Genomic DNA, 20,532 nt, shown 5'->3' with positions numbered 1-20,532 from the left:
AATTTTCTTTGGACTTGTTTTGCTGTTTTCGAATCTCTGGAAACAAGTCATTATACCATCCCACCCTTTCACAAATAGACCATTTTAAGACAGAAGTGAATGACTGGCTGGTGTGGAATGCTGGGTAATGGCAGGATGTCAGTGACTTATCAGTCAAAAAGGCTTACAAACATGTTTGTCATGAGCTCTTAGGTAGTGTCTCCAGTCTGTGTGTACCTGCTGTAAATAAACACACGCCCGTTCCAGACCGTGATACAAAGAAAGTGATTTAATCAGCACTGTTTCCAACAGCATGGTTGACAAACATCATGGCTTTACAAACTCCTCAAAGTGGTTTATCTTCAACCCAAGTACAATTCCAAGGGCGAAAGCAAGTGATAAGCAAGTTTCCAACAGTCGCTACAGGTCAGTCCACAGGTTTTTGTGGTAGGTAGGCTGGAAAACATCACATTAAATCAAAGAGCTCGAAGCAACTCAAACATTTTTGTAATCTGTGGACTTCAATTCCTCAGTTTCAGCGAGGGAAACCTGGCTGAGCGAAACAGTCACGTTGCTGTTTGCAATTACATTTTTGCCTCCATAGACAGAAATGCAGAGACTTAACGTACTGCATGGCGCTGCAGACAGCTTGAGAGGAAACTCTGACGAGAAGAAAGTGTTTTATGTCAGGGCACATTTCTGAAGAGTGCAATTCCAGATCATAGTCACGAGTTCCACCTTTTATATTAGATTTATTAAAAGCAAATGCATCACAGAGTTGTTATTCAAGCCATTTCTGTGTGAACAAAAACAACAATATTGGAATGACTCACTCAAAGACAACAATGCCTGATGGAGGTACAGTTAAAAGAGACCCCAAAAAGTTGTGCTGTGCTAAAATACCAAAAACATGAAAAAAGCAACTCTAAACTTGAGTTTAATCACTTTGATGAACTTTTCTAGGAATGGTCACAATGCCAGACAATGGCCAGCTTTCTGACTGGCTACACGGACATGGCCTCCAATTCTCATCAGTCAAGTGATAGAGCACAAACACACACGTGAACAGGACACTTGACAATGACACGTATGCCATGTTTGGGGCGTTTTCACACAGAAAAGTCAGACAAAAACAGTCAACCAAAACAAACACTGGACACTGAAAGCAGATTTAAATGGAATGTCATTCCAGAAGATGACCACAGATGATAAATTATGACGGCAAATACAAAAATTACATTTGAAGCATACCCAAGCAAATGTTGCAAATTTCAGTGACTACGTCATCTGTGCATTTACAATGCCTGTCAGTAGTGCTAGCACTGAAGTTAAGACCTGTAAGTAGTCAGTTAAAATATGCACCTTCCACTGAGACACATTTGGAGCTGCCTTTCAGATTACAGTTACATTTTTTTCTCTCACAAAAATAAGATAATTGAAAGATGACAGAAACATTTTAAATAAATAAAGCTGTCTGTATATCAGATGAGCATGGGAGCAGCATCGTCATACGTACAGATCAAAGTTACCGCGTGTCATCGTGCTCACAGACGGGTGTCGACGCTGATTCACATCTCGCACTTGGGTGACAAAAACTTGTTCAAAGGGGGAGAAAAAAAAAACACGTGTAGCTCATTATCTTATAGAAATGCTTAAGATGCTGGGCTCAAGTTTTTGAGTGCAGGTGTAAACAGTAAATAAGGCAGAAAAATATTTATAGAAAATAAGCAGTAAAAAATATTCCGTCTTGGTCTTGTTCCCTGGGATTCTTTCCCTGTTACGTGTTTTCTTTTGGAACATTCGCTTTGCATTTTCTGAGAAACTGTAGAAAACATACTGTATATATATATATATGTATATGTATATGTGTGTGTGTGTGTGTGTGTGTGTGTGTGTGTGTGTGTGTGTGTGTGTGTGTGTATATATATATATATATATATAGGGAGAGATATATATATATCCTTTGGTTAGGGAATGAACCCAATATTCCATAATCTCTTTTCAAGTAAAAGTGATTAGAAAAAAAGCCATCAGATAAATACATAGAGAGTGAACATGCTAATGTTACTCCTGTGAAATAATAGATCTCTCTTTGAGGTTCGGGATGCTACCCTAAGGCAGTATTACCAACATGAGGATAAAAATATTTACACATATCATTTTTTTTGTTGTGTTCATCATAGCAACAGCTATGATCGGATTTCTTTTTTCTCCAAGCGCACAAGTAAGAACTCGTGGCAAAAATCTATCTACTTTGCTCTAGGTTGTTTGAATTACAGCGAAACTCCACATTGTTGTTATTATTGCACAAATAAGACACACATTCAATGTGCACAAAGGAATAAGACTCTATGTTAGACCGCTGCAGTCACAATAAGTTAGGACAAACTGAAAGGCTGTGAATGCACTGTGTAAAAACGGACACGCACAGAAGGATGAGGGTGATTTTGGCCCTCCCCTGCTGTGGGTGAAATCAGCTGGACAGGTCACAGACTGCACACAGACTAATGAGCAATGCTAGTCTGCAGGTTTCAAAATGGGGTGGACCTGTGAATGACTTTGGTTCTGGGGAGTCCATGGGAGTCTGATGTGAGGTATGGCAAAGTTAGACACAGAGACTGGCTCAGAGGAAAATGAAGGACACAAAAAAGAGGGATATCAGATGTGAAAAGGCAAAGTAAAGGAGGGCTAGTTGAGCTGGGGGGAGGACTGGATGATAGTGGCTCAGTCCTGAAGCAGGCTCTCCTCGGCCATCCACCCAAGCGAGGGAAGAGGCTGTTCACGTCTGGAGTATTTCAGCTGCAGCAGGTCGCCCACTTCACTGATGGCCCCCAATGCCTGGCAAGAACAATGGGAAGAATGCTATAAATCTGAATCCAAAAGATAATATTTATGTCAATCACAATTAAGTGAAGACACCCGGACAGAGGAACCAGACAGTAAAGAAAAAGCCCCTCAGTACTATACACATAGCACAGCCTGAAAGAGGATCGCTTTGTAGGTGATAAATGAAGTGATAAGGTTTAATCACATTTGGATTTTCAAGCATTAAACATGACAGAAGGCTCCCTGCATAAACCACAACTGAACAGAAACTACTCCACTTCTTTCCACAAGAGACTGTATCAGCATTGCAACACTGCAGGGCACCTGGAAACAATTTACCTTCCTCCTGACCTTTCTTCTGATTCCATGGTTTGAGAAATAGCGAGGGCTGGCTTTTCCAAAGACGGAAAAAGCGGCTCGTCGAAGTGCTCTACAAAGGCAGGCTGATGCCCTTTAAATGGACTATTACAAACGGTGTTGACATGCTCCTCAGTAAGATGAATGAAGTGTCTTTGGAGAGACAGAGCAGCTCAAATTAAAGTCTCTGTCTGAGCCACACTGTAATACTTGGAGACAACTTTGGTCTTCCAAGTTTCTTTATAATAAAGGACATACCGGGAGTCTTTATTAAGCACACTCACCCCATGAGTCTGCAGACACACACACACACACACACAAGTTGTGAAAAGCCTGCCAAGGGTGAGGATTCATGATCACCCTTGAATCCAAATAAAGTCTTATATCATGTATAGGATAAAATTAAGTCTGCAGCAATGTAAGTCCTGTCCTGTTACAACATTCCTTGAACTGGACCCGCTGGTGAGGAAGACAGACTGAGCTGAGATCAGATGTTTTTGTCTTCACATCTTGGATAATAAATAAAGACCAAATGGCAGCTGTATGTAACAAAATCCAGATCGTCCAAGAAGCTAGTCTTGCTGTTTCTATACTGATGCATATAAGTGATGACAGGAGAGCAAATGCAAATATTCCTACAGACATACTTTCAGTTTGTGCTAACGCTTTGCCCAAAAAACCCAGATTGTTTAAAGGCGATGATCATTTTAAAGTGATTTCCATGCCGATTTTCAAGTTGTTTGTTCCCACTGCAAGTGGAAACTGCCAACATCATTTTCGAGTCCTTTTATGGCAAGACATCTGGGAACGTCTTCTGTCGTAAGACAGTGAAGAGGAAATAAATGGAAGTAAAATGTAAAGGAACTGCCGACTGCGTCCCTTGTAGTGATGAAAAGTGTAAACCTATGGGGTGCCTCTGCTGGAAATTCCATTTTCAGAATCCAATTTGAACCTAGATTTTTAAATTATTGATATGAAAAAAGATCTGCATAAATATCGACACATCTTTCTTTTTGCACTTCCGTCAGCGATCGGCCTTATCTGTGACTTACTGTGTCGAGCATCTCTCTGGTATGGGCGGCCGAAACACAGAAACGCGCCCTCGACTCAATGATGGGTGTTGCTGGGAAGCCGACGACCACTGTGCCGATGTTCCTCTTTAACATTTCCCGGCCAAATGCCCTGAAAAGCAACAGCAACATTAGACACAGGGCAACATTTGGCAAATCTAACTGCTGATGTGATCTCTCCACCACCGGCACCACATCTTAGATGGTATTCTCTTTAATGTGTGAAACTGAAATCATAAACCACTTTCCACACACCAAGTCAGATTCTATTTGGAGAAGGGAGAACAGTGAGAAAACTCAAACTCTTTCTGTCTTTTCCAAATGTGAAATCCTTTGGGAGATTCTTCCAATTAGCCATCTTAATCATTCTTGATATTTAAAGCACTGAAAATATCAAATAATATGAAATGGACCAGTCACACACCCAATTTTGGCAGGCATGTAGAGCATCATGGGTACTACGGGTGAGTCATCGTTGCCATAGATGATGAAGCCCATGTCCCGGAGTCTCTTGCGGAAGTAGTTAGTGTTCTCTGATAGCTGTCTGAGGCGATCGCCACCTGGAAAGGGCAGATACACAAAGGGATATTTCTCATGATGTGGGCATGAGTCTGTTATGAAGCTAATATCTGTTACCCAAAGCAAACTTGGATGGACGTCAGTTATATTACTACTTATACTTTATAGGTTTTTTGGTGATATGCCTGTCTTACTTTACTGAGAGCTCAACACTATGAATGATGGTTTGTACCCAGCAAGGATGCAACAGGAATATACCTTTTATATATACCCTTTGACTGTTTAGCAGAGGTGACACAGGCAGTAACAAAACTGGTCAGCTGGACACATTGGAGATGCATCGTAGACACAGGTGTGAAAGGTGGTGTGTCTCGGCTCTCAGCTTGTGATCAGATTACCCAAGACAAATGTTAATGTCTGGTGTAAACAGGGTTTTGCAGCCACCATAGGTTCTTCTACATGCAAATCAGACATTTCTGCAACCTCACAGCTAGATGCCACTAAATCCTACACACTGGTCATATTTTGCCTTTTCCCTCATTAGACCGTTTCTCATCATCTGTGCGTGTGCAGAAACAGACTGTTCTTGATTGGTATTTTCCTCATTCTCCTGTTTCACCTATTATTTCTATTAGTAGATGAAGTTTAATGACCATACACACAGTTCCAGGCAACCTGCACAGAGGTCTGATCAGCCACAATAAGTAAAATCACCTGTGGGGGTGTGCAGGCCCCAAACACTATGTTTGAGTTATATTTATGCTTGTAAGCCTCATGGAACTGTATTATCAGCTCCTGTTCAGAGGCCAAGTGAAGGAAACAGAAGAATGCATCATCAATAGTGGATAACAGTAGAAGTGCTTGGTATTTATCCTGCTTTTAAAATGCAGAACATGAATATCATCTGACAGCACAAGGCCAAGTTAGTCTGCTACAGTAACGAAAACACGTCAGCCAAAACAAAATCAATAGGATGAGTAAAACTCATCACTAAATCACAAAACGCCACGTTTTTTCTCATGTCTTACACTTATTTTGGACAGCACTACACCACTTGCCTTTGAAGGCAACCGGGACTCTTTCAAGTTGAGGTCAAGGGGCTGAAAATGAACAGGCATCAATCCTCACGTGTCAGTCTTATGCACATTGTGGATTCACTCACTGAATCCTCAGGCTGAGCCTCCAGAGATAGCATCTTAACCAAACAAATAACCATATGGCACAAAGCGCCAACAGCAACACACATCTGCCTGGCTGTGCTGAAAAACAGAGCAGAAACACCACGGCTTCAAAGTACCCTGAGACACAACAAAGTCTGACATTATATTTATCCAGACATTTTTTTTCCACAGTCAAGGAATCCAAAACTATTCTCAGCACTGAGTGATATAAAAAAAAACAGTGGCATATGATATTCAGACATTTTGCTTTTCAAGTGCTTTAGCATTCTTTTCATATTGAAGAAAGCTTTGCCGGTCTTGTGTCCTTATTTCCCATCCACATATTTGATTGATGTAAGCTTCAAACAACAAATGCCCATTTTGATGCGGGCCTATGCCGGGAACCACGAGCAGCCGCCCTGAGCAACATGAACACAGCAACAAACTGTTAGCAGGCAGCTCAGCTGTCACTTCGACTTTGTGTCAGTGTCTGAATCTTCAAAGGCCTGAATTTCAAACAGTGACAGGGCTGCAACCAATCAGACTGTCATTGTTAGTCTTCTACAAGGAAAAGTGGGATGTATTGTAAGGTCAGCCAATCTGGCCTCCTCTTCTCCAGAATGGCTTAGAGAAAGAGTCGTTGACATTGTGCAACAGTCACACCATAAAGGCTGCTCCAGGTATTTATTCCCATATGATTGAACGACTGAGGAGCAAGGTAACCCGATCTTATATCAGCATTTTAAGGGAGGCCACATCAATCAAGCCCCGTAAAGAGTAAAAGGGTGCTGCCCTGCAAGAAAAACAAGACTTAGTGATCTGTTTGTGTGTGTAGGAGATGAGTCCAGCAGAGTTTGATCTGCACAGATCTCTGGCCCTAAGCACCATGCTGCTTTGTACCCAGCGTGAAGGCAAAGAAGCACACGTACACAAAGAAACACACATCTGAAAGCCATAAAGGGAAAGTGTGAGCATACCACCACTCCAAGACCTTCTGTCAGCCCAGGGTGAATCAGAAGAAGGCAACTGTCCACATATCAGTTTTTAAAAATGCACATCCGGAAAGATAAAGACGAGAAGAGGAAATCAAACTGCAAGTTCAGTCAGACTGGGTCGTGAAAAAAAGGGAAATCACCTGTAACATTTAAGAGAAACTCTTCAGCTTACAAGTGTTTCTCAAAAGGTGAAGTAACCATGTCAAAACATAAAAAAATAACCAACATTTTGCTCAAGCAATAAAGTTTTACTCAGAGAGGACTCTTCCACTGTCACTCATCTTGAAAAATAAGATCATGTGACATTCTCAAGTACTATTACTGTTATCCAATTTTGTCCTTGCAAGTGACATGGTGTGAAGGGAAACGTATGAAGGGCATGACCCTGTCTAGAATGGGTTTACTCATGCCATACAGTTTGATAAGGCTATATAACCTTCATTTACTGGTAAATAATTGCCAGTTGGTCATATGTGGTAACCTTTTATCACTTGACTGGGAATTAAACATTTCCAACAAGCACAATCAGCAGGAAGAAATACAAAAGGTGGTAAAGCTCATGTAAATTGACTGAAATTGGATTTCTGTCAACCAGTCATCTGCTCCAGACCTGAGGTTTGCAGGAATGAATGAAGACTTAGCCACAAGCTTATACTGCCATCTTGTGGTCACTGATGAACAGTCACGCCAAACACAACCAGTACTGTGGACAATTCAGAATTGCAGAAACGGCAATGAGAAACACTGGCAAGAAAAGCTCACCAAGGAGAGCTTCTTCAGCCCACATACTAAACATGTGCCATTAGCTTCAATTTAGCTTGTAAGTTTCACATTTGACTAAGCCAAATATCAAATTTATGTTTCTACTTGTTCAATGTTTCTTGTCCAAACAAAGGTGAGACCATATATTGAGCTGCCTTTTTAATGAGTACCCTTCTCATTACACAATGCTGCTGCCAATGCAGAGATGCACTTTCAGAGATTAGTGTCATTTTCTGGCACCCACCCAGCGTGGTCCCATCCTCTCCCATGATGATCTTCATAGAGGTGATTATCTGCTGGGCCACAGGAGGGGACATGGAGGTGGCGTACAGGGCGCTGTGAGAGTGGCTTCGTAGGTAGTCGATCAGCTCCTGACAGAGAAATAACATTAAAGTTGTTTTTATTTTAAATAGCAATGCAGATGTAATACATGTCTGCTCTACTTTGACTGAAAACGAAAGCTTGGACTAAGTCAAACCCTGTTCAGAAAAACAGGAAGCTGGTAAACAGTGTTGACCAATACCAACACAGAATGACACACAACATGCTGAGTCCCAGCAAACAGGAAATTGCAAAGGTCCCTGAAGAGGATGACTAAAAGTTCCCGCTCCTGTAATCAGTTTTCTTCATCAGCTCCCTTGGAACCGAGAAGGCTTCATATTCCACCATCTGACCTCACAGCCTTTGTTTTATCTCTGCAAGAATTCACTCACCTTTTTGCCTCCAATGTATCCTCCAGCAGCACCGAAGCTCTTGGTGAATGTTCCCATCATGATGTCAACATCTTTGGGATCCAGGCCAAAGTAGTCCACCACTCCTCTGCCGTTAGGTCCCAGGGCCCCGATACTGTGAGCCTCATCAAGGTACAGATACGCCTTGTAGCGCTTCTTCAGAGCGATGACTTCTGGCAGACGCACAACGGACCCCTCCATACTTCAGGACAAGAACATGATGTGAAAAATCTTCTTCTACAGTAATGACATACTCATTAATAAACAGTTCATTTGGATGTGATGAGTTTTAGCGCTCCCAAATCAATAATCTGGTAAAAGATCTTTTATGAGGAATACAGTAACATCAGAAAGCTGCTGTGTAATTGAGGGCACATATTGACCCTTTAGACATCAGCCAAACCTTTGTTTTGTCGTGTGTGTAGGTGTTAATGTCTGTGTAGGCCTTTGTAGCAGCTGAAGCATTGATTTTGAAAATCCCAGTGGAAATGAAACTCCATTAACATTGCAGTAGTACGGAACATTGAGTATGGAAGGCAGTTTGTCTGGGAGCTATATTGATCAGCAGGATTGACTGCCTTTATGGTAAGTACATTTAAAAGAACAAGGCATACATTATGCCTTAGGAAGAGTGGGTACACTCCCACACTGCCATTATTCTCTATATTTAAACAAAATGATATAAGGGAGTGTTGCCATTGTGGCGAAAAAACTATTTGGATGAGAAATTGCTAAAAAATGCCTTGGGTCAGTATGTCGGGGAAGTTAAACAGAGAAATGTTCCTGCATTGAACTCTGATCTGCTGAGATATTGCTTCACTTATCTTATTAAAGTGCTTCATCTTTTTATTACAAATGAGCTTGCTGCAACAGTGACGATGGAGACATGGCCATATCATAAAAAGAACCTTTGGGATCTATGGCAGACTTAGTACACATCACCAATGACAGTGACACAGAAGAATATAGTGAAACACAACACATAAATGATTGAAAGCTTTTTCTCAAATGTACAAACGCACTACTAGTCAAGCGAAATCAATTAATGAGTCCTGATGCACAAAATTGTGGGTGTCAAGTAACTGACTGTAAACAGAGAGTAATGTGATACAGCACTGGTATAAAGTACTTCAAGTGAAAAAATAACAAAACAGAAGAAATAGAAACGTAATTAGCTTAACTGTCTGTGTGTATGTGTGAGAGAACAGCAGGAGTTACTGTGCTTACCTGTATATGCCCTCCACCACAATGAGAATTTTCTTCCAGGGTCGGTGGGTTCTTGGCTGCCCGTGTACGATAGCATCTCTGAGCAGCTTCTCCAGGCTTTGCATGTCTACAACACAGAGAAAACACTTGCTGTCCACAGATGGATTTAACTCCCCTAAAGTAACATGAGAGCTTTCTTTAATTAATGGATGAGTGTCAATATTTAATGATCCCAACACTTTGAAGCATTGTGAGTGTTTTCTTAGCAGTCAGCCTGCCTGGTGTAGGTCAAGAGTGTCTGTGTCTGTGTTCATCCTGAACCACAAAAATCATACCACACCCAATACTGTGTGATTCAACATAGTAAATAAGAGAATTAAGAAATAAGTGAAGGTGTGTCATCAAGATGAATTTGCATTGAGTAAAGTAACTTGCTGTAACTCACTGTTAAATGCACTTACTCTCCTGTTGGGTAAAGCTGTTTTTAGCCAATTCCTGTCTCACACTGTAAAAGACCCATTTAAGCCACTTTAATCTGGTGTGTTCTGTGTTACTGCATCCCTTCGGTGTGCTCTTAAGAACAAATTCTAACTGTTCTTGGGTAAAGTGCTCATTATTAAAGGTCACCCACTGTTGTGTTTGAAGACCCGAATTGTGGAGCCAGACAGGCGGGCGCCCAGCACCAGCGACGCGTGATTCAGCTCGTCACTCAGAATAAGACAACCCTAAAACAAGAAGAAAGGAGAAAAAAAGAGACTCTTTATAAACTAATGTTGCAGACTTTTGATTTTCTAAGCTGGTGAACTCAGTTTCTGGAACCCTGAGCCAGCAGGATTTCACATGCTGGAGTTATTAGAGTTGAGCAGTGACTTTGTAGCCCCAACTCGGATTCCATCCTCTTTGAGGAAGACGTACCCAAAGTCTCTGGAGCATACAGACTTTGTATGACCAACGATCCAGACTGGCTCTAGTTAAGCTCTTCACATGAACCTTTACTGCTTTATGACTGCGTATGCCTGTTGCCTTGAAAAAAATACTAACACTCTGACGTTCATATAAGGTTTCTGCCCCCTGAAAAGTAGGAAAATGTCATACAAGTGCCCTGTTCTTTTTTGTTTGACAAATAATACTTAATTATTACTTTTGATAAAATAAAATGATGGTCCCAAATTAAATGTGTGACTGTTTTCTATTATAACTAAAATGGATCCATGGCACTGTGTGAAGTGTGAACAATAAATCAAGACTTATGTTATGAAAAACTCTAAAAACCACCTGAATAATAAACAAGACTTTTCTTAATCAGAGTATAAGCTTCTCAGACAAACATAGATTTGATATCCACGTGCACGGATCATCACCAGCCAAACATATTTCCAGAATGGGAATATTAACTTCTTAACTGAACTGCTGCTGACACCTTATCCACCTCTCAAAGTCAACCCACTCAAGCATTCAGACAGGTCACACCATTTGCTCTGGTCAATGAATAAATGGGCTTGTTACACAACACACATACCATGACATAACAATGCCAGCTAGCAGGAAAGTTACAGGCAGAGTTAAGAATTGATGAACCCTTGTGACAAGGGCAGTGACTCAAATCTTTACTATTGTGCTCAGAGTTTCTCTCCCTGTCTGCTCAGCACATGTCTGCTTTTCACTCCTGTGGTCGTCAGGAAATGTGGTCTGCCAGTCACAAGGTACACACAATGTCAGCTCACATCTCTACTTCCTGTTCTAGTGATATTGGCGCAAGCAAGACCTGGTATGTATGATTTGTTGGAGTTAGAACAACAGTGGCTGGGACTTATCAATCTGCAGCCCCCTGCACTCAGAATGTTTTGAAAGCTTTTGCCGGAAACGACCGTGTTATGGAACAGTCTGAACTCTTCAAGTTTGGCTCGCACAGGAAACAGTGTTTTTCCTGAACAGTAGCACTGTCAATGGCACTCACATACCCATACAGTATGGGCACAGGGACCAATGTAACTATAAAAGCACAGGGGAAACAATGAAAGCAATCAAACCAAGAAGAGTGGGATGTTGTAGAGAGAGAGAGAGAGAGAGAGAGAGAGAGAGAGAGAGAGAGAGAGAGAGAGAGAGAGAGAGAGAGAGAGAGAAACAAGGAAGTGTAGGAAATTCCATACCTTCCCGGTGAGAGCAGGAATGTTCATGGAGTTGGTTGCAAAGCCCATGCCAAAAGCCATGGATGACTCAACACCGAGGAACCTGGCAACCATCTGCTCCAGCTCCTCGTGGATGTCCAAGTTCCCTGGAAGTGACATAATTTCATAAATTACATAAATTCAGTTATTTTCTTATACCTATTCAACAAACTGGTAGCACTATAGAGCTTTTTGTATGAGTGGATCTCTGTTGTGTTTATCTTGTGCACAAAGACACGCACGCAGGTGATGTGATGCACAGTCCTGCCAATGTTGTCACACTATTCCACTGAACAACAGGTGGCAGTAACAAGCCAAGATGTGCTGCAATGCACCACTAAAGGCAGGCTGGGTATTTTACAGTTTTACATCAGCTTTGCAAATGTTTTCTGATGAATGAAATGTACTCTACTTGTCCAGGTCAAAGGAGGCTGTGGCAAGGAATGTACTGAATAGAAAAGGACTTCAGCCTCAAAGCTTTCACAGTGTATCATTACATTTCAAACTCAATCTGTCAGTCCTTCAAAACCACTTGAGCCTGTGGCCTCTGCTGTGTGCTGAAGGAGCACCAGACAACGGAGCTAAAGTACCATTTGATCACGAACTCAATCTTTATAACAGAGGCACTCTTAAGATGATGACAAATCATGAAAGCTTTTTTTTTTAAAAAAAAAAAAAAAACACATCTCACGTCCAAAATAACTTGTTCTGACCCTTACCCATCTCACAGCGCGTGCTGCCCACTCCGACTCCATACTTCTGTGTGGACTCAATAGCAGCATCGGCACAAGTCCCAGTGTTCTCGGCAAAGCCAAGGTAGTTGTATGAGCCCATATTGATGACGTCCTTCACCACTTTGCCTGTGTGCCTGAGAGGGTCAGAGAACATCAGAGACATAGAACTGGTACCCTGATTGCAGGTTGATAGAAATAATTATCTTCCACATGTGTGCCTGTTGACCCTGGTTGCCCAGCAACCATTTCCTGCTCAATGTCATCCATTAACTGCCCCAGTTATCATGCACTGTGATAATATGCAATAGTTTATTATCCAAAGGGAATTCAGCCAGCACAGTGCACACACTACAGTACATATCAATCAGATAAATAGAATAATATGACACAACCTTCACTGTTATCACAGCAGTTTGCCTCCAGAGATAACAATGCACTCTCCGTGTTTGTTTGAACAGTTTCATAAAAGCCAGAATTCATTAGTCCAGCTAACACCAATATACATGTTTGTATATATTACTGTATATTTGTGATTCAAAATATCACATACCTCAAGCTGTTCTAAAATCAGTGAGTTAAGGTGTTCTCAATTCTCTTGAAGTAACAAGAGGGAATAAAATGAAGGTAATGGGACAATATTTAGTCACTTGTATGGCATTTATTTTCCATTTTGTGCTGTCTCGCTTGTACTGGTACTAGATTGCATGTATATTACCTCGTAATTTGAACGGTACTATGTGTTTAGGGCTGCTTGTGTTTTTGTTCAGTGCCATGTGACAGATACTAGTTTCAACATAAGCATCTGAATCATGACTTTCGTCACTCTTTTTATCAGAGACATGAGGTCAGTGACTGAAAGTGCAAACCAGTGAACTTCCTGTAAAGCTTAGAATCAGAGGCATGGAAACACACACCTCTGGGGGAGTCATGACCTTTATTTACAACACCTTGGTTCTAAATTAACCCTGTGCACATGGAACAACAAACAAGCAACTTACTCAAAGGTCCAGTTATAGTCATGGGAAACTCTCTCCACCAGGTCCATCTTAGCACCAGGGACGCTACAGATGGGTCGGTTCCAGTTGTCTCGAATCCTCATGTACAAGTTCCTAGTGTAAAAGTTCTCAAAGTCCTGATAGAGGGGGACAAAATCCTGCAAGAAAGTCTTGGAGTGAGTGATAGCTTCACATTCATTTTTTTTTTTTTACCAGCATTTGCATGCAAAGGGGTCTAATGTAAATACTTCTTTACCTTCTGCTCCTCTCTCTCCCGAGCCACGTGGCACTTCTCGATGTTCCACTGGCGAAGGAAGTCTCGGAGGTAGCCAAAGATGGTGAGGATGCCATAGCCCATGTAGGTGAGCACGGCCACCAGCAGAGGAGTCTCCTCAAATGACTCCAAAAAGGGCTTCTTGTACAGGCTGGAGTTGTGTGGGACATTTCGGTTCTGGAGGAAAATGAAGTAAAAGAATGTTTAATTCCAAGTCTCCTCAAGTTATAGTTACAGCTGAAATCAAGAAGTTTGCAAAGCTTTTAGCAGAGTATTTATTTATATTGAAAAAAATCCTGCTGGTGGTTTCTCCTTTAAAATGTAATGGTTTATCTATGCTTCAAGTCTGCCACACCAGGCAGCCCAGTAAATTGTGATAGAAAGCAGACCAGGCCCATGCAGTATAAGCTGGGCACACGCTAGACGACAGCAGGACTGCTATGTTACAGTTATGTTAAAACTGTGTTTTTCTTGGAAAGAGACTTCGAAACCTAATAAAGGTTACAAAAAGCACATTAATTCATGGAGACTTGCCTGTGCCACCATGGACCAGTGAGCAGTAATGTGGCCATCAATCCACTTTTCTAATTCATTGAGTTTTATGAATAGCGATATTTATCTTGGATTATGGTACCATAAAAATGTGGTTACGCATTGGAGGAGCTGTGCTAAAACTTAAAAAACTAGCATGATTTCGAGCTGGACTGTGGACTGGCTGTCTACTAAACTGACATTAAACAAATGAGGGCGGTCACTTGTTGCAGGCTCTGGCCCGCAGCTTAGCAACCGTACCTCATGTGACCGGTCATGCTTCTCCAAGAAATACCTTTGAGGCAGGGAACAGGAGAGCACTGCACTGTGTGTGTGTGTGTGTGTGTGTGTGTGTGTGTGTGTGTGTGTGTGTGTGTGTGTGTGTGTGTGTGTGTGTGTGTGTGTGTGTGTGTGTGTGTGTGTGTGTGTGTGTGTGTGGTTTTTGTGTGTCTTTAAAGCCAGTCAAACAGGTCCCTTTCTCTAAAGTTCAGAAACATGCATAGAAAGACTAGCGGGCTGAAACCCATGAACTGTCTCAAACAGCGAACACAAAAACACATTCACATCCCAGCCCGAGACACCAACCACAGCAGCTAAATACAGTTTGACAGACGTCATATTCGTTTAATCTTTCATACCTGTGGGCAAACAGGGGCTGGGAGGAGGTAGGCCTGTACCGCTCATTTATAGCTGCAGAGCACAGCAACTGACCCTGGAGCAGCACCCAATCAACAATCTCTGTGGAAATCAGCTCGTTCACATGCTTGCTCAGCAGCTCAACAAATCATGATCTTATTACATTGTATACACATTAAGAGAAGCTTGCACATGGTGTATGTTTCAAAGGAGGCCTAAAAGAGTTAAGAGTCCTCTCCCCGCTAATTGCCTATTCAATCCACGGCTCATTTTTAACGAGCTGTCATTGACACTACATCCCAGCTGAAAGCTGTTAGTGAGATCACCTGCTCCAAACCATTTTGCCTACATTCTCCTTATAGGGATCATGACTAGCTCAATAAGGAAAGATCAATTTTTCAGCTGCGGACCCAGACCCACACCCAGGAGGACATTTATTACTGCTCTGCGATTCAGACTTACTGTAAAATGGTCTAAATACAGGCTTAACATGCTGACCAGCTGATTTCAGGAACACAGAAGACATAGCCACATGAGACACAGAGCTCTAACACACCCTGGTTCTTTTTGGAAACACAGGTCTATGTGCTTCTAACTCCAACTTCAGCCACCTTATCAAGAACCAGCAGAGCTACTTGCCACTTTGTGATGCCACTTTTTTGGTGATGATGGTAATCCTGATTATTACTAACCTTTAAGTACTGCTAAATACTGTTCATAATATCAACTGACATCTTGAATAAAAATGATCAACATCCTGACCTGGCATAATTCTGAGAGATATAAAAACCACCCATGGTGAAAATGCCATTGCCTTAAATGTGTGGATTCAAATACTTTACTGTTCCCCCTTTCAACTGGGACACACAGACGAATACCTATACATATAGCATTATCAGCAGTGATATGACCTGCTATGCTTTAACTTGAAGCAGGATGGAAGCATTGAACACATATGGATGTAACTGGTATGGCAGCTATAGCATCTGGACCCAATTGTATTAATCCACTGAATGTTGGAAACAGCAGCTTCAAGCTGTCACAAGTCCAGAATCTGATGTTTTCAAATTTCAGTTCATCCTGTATGAACCCAAGCAACTGAAAACAAAACAAAACAAAACAAAACAAAACAAAACAAAACAAAACAAAACAAAGGCGTATGTGTATACCCCACCTCCACCCACCACACACACACACACACACACACACACACACACACACACACACACACACACACACACACACACACACACACACACACACACACACTGAGTTTTCTGTGCTTTTCATTCCACCCTAGTAGGGACCACACCCTTCACAGCCTGAGACATTCCTCTCCCGCTAAAGTGTCATGTAGAGAGCAGGCCTGCTGTCCTCTCCCTGGAGACAGATAGACAGCTTCTCTGGTAATAACACAACGGGGCCCCGGTCCTCTTCATACTAGAGTCTGTGTAAACACAGACCGGTCTAACTTAACCACACACACACAGAAACAACAGGGTGTAAGGTTACAAAAAGAGTCACCACTACAATCCTCCCTGATCAGGTGGCTTGTACCACCAAACAAGAAGTTGAAAACGCAAAAGTACGCGCAGCTTTCAAAGCACACAGCAGCGTTTACACGATAACTTTGCGTTTAATAGACCATAATGTTACTAATGTGCAGTATTTGGAAAGCACGTGATTACACATTAAGCATTAGAAGTTAAATTCCGGGTAGCTCCTAGCAACAGCTAGCTTGAAATGTGACGCACTGGGACAAACCCCTGGGCTGACAAGTAACGCTAAACACATTTCGTCCACGCAAATAGCACATCCAAATGAACTGCATATTATTATACTGTATATTGACGTTACACCGTTGACTTGAGGTGATGTCAGGCTGCCGTCATTACGCCGCAGCACACACTTCTCGCGTGTCAGTTAGTAAAACATACCCCAAACAAGATTGTACAGTCGTCATAGAAACATAGAAAAAAGAAATGCTACCACATGAGCTAGCTAACGTTGTTGTCTTAAATCAAATCATTTTATTAGACAGTATCGCTCACAGCGGTGCTTGTTTACAGCCCTCCCCTGTCGAGCAGTTGACGGTTGGGCCTTACCTTCTCCCTGGGGCGACGATACTTCTGTGGCTGTTGAAACAAGCAGTGGTTCTTCACGAAGCCATTTTTAGTCGATTTTCTACCATTTGATGTGTGGTGACAGGCGTCTCCATTTAGCAGCTTGTTCGAGGAGCTCTCCGTCATCTTTGCAGGCCGGCTATGACTGGAAATTTCACGGTGCGAAGTTGCCCAACTTGTGTAATGTTAATCGTGAAGTCATGTATGAGCAGGGAAAGAATACGGATTAAACGCCCACTCTGCACTGTGACCGCACGAGACTGCCGGAAATCCACGCCCCTGAGTGGTTTCATTGGCCAATGGTGTTACTCCAGTACAAAGATCTTCTACATAAAAGAAGTGCATTACTCTGATAAGGGTTGCAGATCACATTGGGGATAATAGGACCGTGTCCATGGTACACATGGCATTTTTTGATTAAATTTGAAAAATCAAAATGATAAGAACAACTCTTAATTTCAATATTTAATCCACTGTTCATGCTTGTGGATGCTACAACTAAAAAAAATAATCATGAAATTTTTAAATATTTCACCAGATATTGTGGGATGTGAAAGATGGTATTTTTGGTGCACCTGCATTTTTACAACTTATATTATTATTACTTATCAGCATTTTCTAATAAATATAGTATATATTGTGATAAAAAAAAAACGTTTTTATAGTGTTCCTGAAACAATAAAGCACGTTACATTCTTTTTTTTTTTTTTTTTTCTTTTTTTTTTTGTCTATAGTAACGGTCAAATCTGAGCACGGTAAATTTGTAGCGTGCTAATTTTGAATAGTGTGAGAACTCCTGTTATACTTCTTACTCTTTGCTAGGCGTCACCCTCTGTTCAGCGTGGGACGTCCTAAAGCCGAACCCATGGAAATAACCCATAGTAACCTTTGCTGGGCGTCATGTTAATACCTTTTCCACTGATGCTATTGCTCACCTGGGCTGGGAAGATGCAAAACAAAGGTCAAGGCCGTCTCCACAGAGACGCCCACACCAGTAAAGGAGTGGAAGAATGACACAGCCACACTGCACGGTCATCACCCGTCCAGGCCTGTATTTCAAAAGGTTAGTAGTCTACTTTGGAGTTAAGGAGAGTCTGTCACCGGTTTCCCAAAGCTTTTATGCTTGGCTATGAAATAACTGAGTGGATTATGTATGTAATAATAAAACTACAAGTAGCACTACTGGTTGGTCTAGTATTGAAAACTGCAGCCTCAACAAGAAATTTGGTATTATGAACATCAGATCATTGTCTGCACAATGTGACACTGATTTGCAAGCCCTGATGAAGTGCAGAAATGTGTGGTCGCCTCATTGAGCCCCTCTGAGGCTGTAGCTCCTGTTACTGTAGTGCCACAGGTGGATGGAACCAGAATCACTTCCACCAACACCTCTAAATGGGTATATGGTGGGTGTATTACAGGTTATTAAAGTTCCTTCTGTCCTCACTGTTGGACGTGACTAATTCCTCCATGTGCACAGTAACAGTGCACGTGATTTTCTCCAGGAAGAAAACAAGCGATTTACAACTGTCAGTCCAAACTACATCAGTTGTTTGATCATTAACAGAAATTACAAAGGGAACATTTACATCGGAACAACAGGACAATGTTTTTCTTGGCCTTTTTTCTGGTTTTGCATTCCTACTGTTGTCTTCATTGTGGCTGTGTTGATGGACTTTAGCTAATTTTGAAGATCTCCATTGGTCCAGACACCTTTGGCAGGTTGAGCTGCAGAGCTGACATTTCATGGAGATTTCTGGGGGTTGTGGTGAGGTGCTGATCCCTGGAAGTAAACCTGAGAGCAGGAAAGAAGTGTCACACACTCTGGCTCTAGCTCCATATGATTTTCTTTTATTCAAATGACATTTTGGGCCTTGAGGCCTTCGTCAAGATCCAAAGTCATGATCAGACCCAGGCATTCGTATGTTAAATAGGCCACACCCAAGTCACACACCTGATGGTGAACTCCACCATCATTTCTTAATTTTCATCAAAAACTCAAACACAACACCAACAGCTAGGGTGGAGAAACAATGGTCTCCCCAGGCTATGGAGAGGTATGAATTTAAGCAGGTAGTACAGGAGGCTAAGGCTAAGACAACCTGGGAGCAAGCTCCAGGATAGGGACAGCATAGTTGTGTGGCAGGAGCTGCTGCAGATGACCAACTATAAGCCTAAATACTCAGCCTGTAATGATGACCTCCCTGATGAACTTAATGAATTCTGCTGCCGTGTTGATAAAATCTGAACCTGCCGACAGAGTGGGTCTGCAGAGGAGGTCCCCCTGAGCCACCTTCAGTGACAGAGGAGGATGAGGTCAGGTGTTTCCTGTGCAATCAGAATAGCTGCAGGCCCTCATCTTGTGTCCTCAACTACTTCAAAGTGGTGTGCTGCTGAACTTGCTGGTGTTTTGGCAGGTATTTTCAGTTGGTCTGTCAACCAGTGTAAAGAAGCAGCATGCTTTAAATCTATGGTAATAATTCCTGTGCCAAAGAAACCCACTGTTAGCTGTTTAAATGACTGCAGGCCTGTTGCCTTAACTTGTGTTGTAATTAAAATGTTTGAGCATACGGTATGTAAACATCTGTGCAGTACTGTACTAGTATCCAATCAGTTTGTGTACAGGGCCAATAGCTTTCTGGATGATGCTGTATGTCTCCACTCCGTCAGATACTGTTCATCAACTATAGCTCAGCTTTTAATACAGTTATAAGGCTGTATAATAAACTTTAGCAGTCTATAGTCTCTCGGTCTTGGACTTCCTACTGGACAGAACACAGGTTGTCAAAATCGACAGTAGTTTTTCAAGCTTACTGACCAGATTCTATTCATCAATCAGTACAGGTGCTCCTCAGGGGTGTGTCCTCTCACTTCTGCTTTACTCGTTAAACACTGACACTTGACACTCTGACACTGTAAAGATAACAAGTTAGTTATGGTGTAACATTGGTGGGACTGATTTCCTTTGATGATGAGACAAGTTCTATAAATGAGGTCTCCCAACTTGTCAACTCGACAACAAAAAATATACTAGTTCTTAGTACCGGTGGTCATCAACAAGCAGGCAGTAGAGAAAGTGGATCTTTTCAAATCATTTGGGCCCACATGTACTACTTTTTAAAAAATCCCAACATGATCGATCATCCTCACAAATGCATCACGACATCATTAACCAGCACCTCACTGCTGTTACCTGCCCTGCAAATCATCACAGCAAAGTGAATTAGTGTTCAAAACCATTTATAAAAAGATTACTGAAGGTAAGGATGCTCCCTGAACTCTACTCTACATCAGGTTTTGCTGTCACCAAGTGATAAGTCTTTGTCCTGTGGCCCCGTCCCCTTGCTGTGGCTGAGAAAGAGGCCAGCAGAAAGGCTTCACTGCCCTCTTCTGGTGAAAAGATCACATTCATTCTGCTGCATCAGTCTATCAGACGTTTCTCTTTCAGGCAGAAAAATAATGTTTT

The 20,532-nt window shown here is 41.9% G+C and overlaps 1 protein-coding gene across 1 annotated transcript; it reads right to left on the bottom strand.

The window, feature by feature from the left end:
- Positions 1–243: 243 nt before the first annotated feature.
- On the bottom strand, positions 244–17,331 carry sptlc2b (serine palmitoyltransferase, long chain base subunit 2b). The gene is made up of 12 exons (XM_070987608.1): positions 17,049–17,331; positions 13,759–13,953; positions 13,506–13,660; positions 12,493–12,641; positions 11,756–11,880; positions 10,237–10,330; positions 9,627–9,732; positions 8,382–8,601; positions 7,913–8,039; positions 4,657–4,792; positions 4,215–4,344; positions 244–2,817 (listed from the first exon to the last, which is right to left on the bottom strand). The coding sequence occupies exons 1-12, from the start codon at positions 17,190–17,192 to the stop codon at positions 2,704–2,706; spliced, it is 1,695 nt and encodes a 564-aa protein (XP_070843709.1). The 5' UTR covers positions 17,193–17,331; the 3' UTR covers positions 244–2,703.
- Positions 17,332–20,532: the final 3,201 nt, after the last annotated feature.

Source organism: Chaetodon trifascialis, chromosome 19, assembly GCF_039877785.1.
Source record: "Chaetodon trifascialis isolate fChaTrf1 chromosome 19, fChaTrf1.hap1, whole genome shotgun sequence".
In the NCBI taxonomy this organism is placed as follows: Eukaryota; Metazoa; Chordata; class Actinopteri; order Chaetodontiformes; family Chaetodontidae; genus Chaetodon; species Chaetodon trifascialis.
This window is presented reverse-complemented; position numbering and strand designations above follow the sequence as displayed.

Excerpts from the sequence above, each read along its gene's own strand:
- sptlc2b (XM_070987608.1), bottom strand. The coding sequence starts at position 17,192 with ATGACGGAGAGCTCCTCGAACAAGCTGCTAAATGGAGACGCCTGTCAC. Across the intron at positions 12,642-13,505 it reads GACTATAACTGGACCTTTGA|GCACACAGGCAAAGTGGTGA; the intron begins GTAAGTTGCTTG and ends TGACCCTCTCAG. Across the intron at positions 11,881-12,492 it reads CAGCACGCGCTGTGAGATGG|GGAACTTGGACATCCACGAG; the intron begins GTAAGGGTCAGA and ends TGTCACTTCCAG.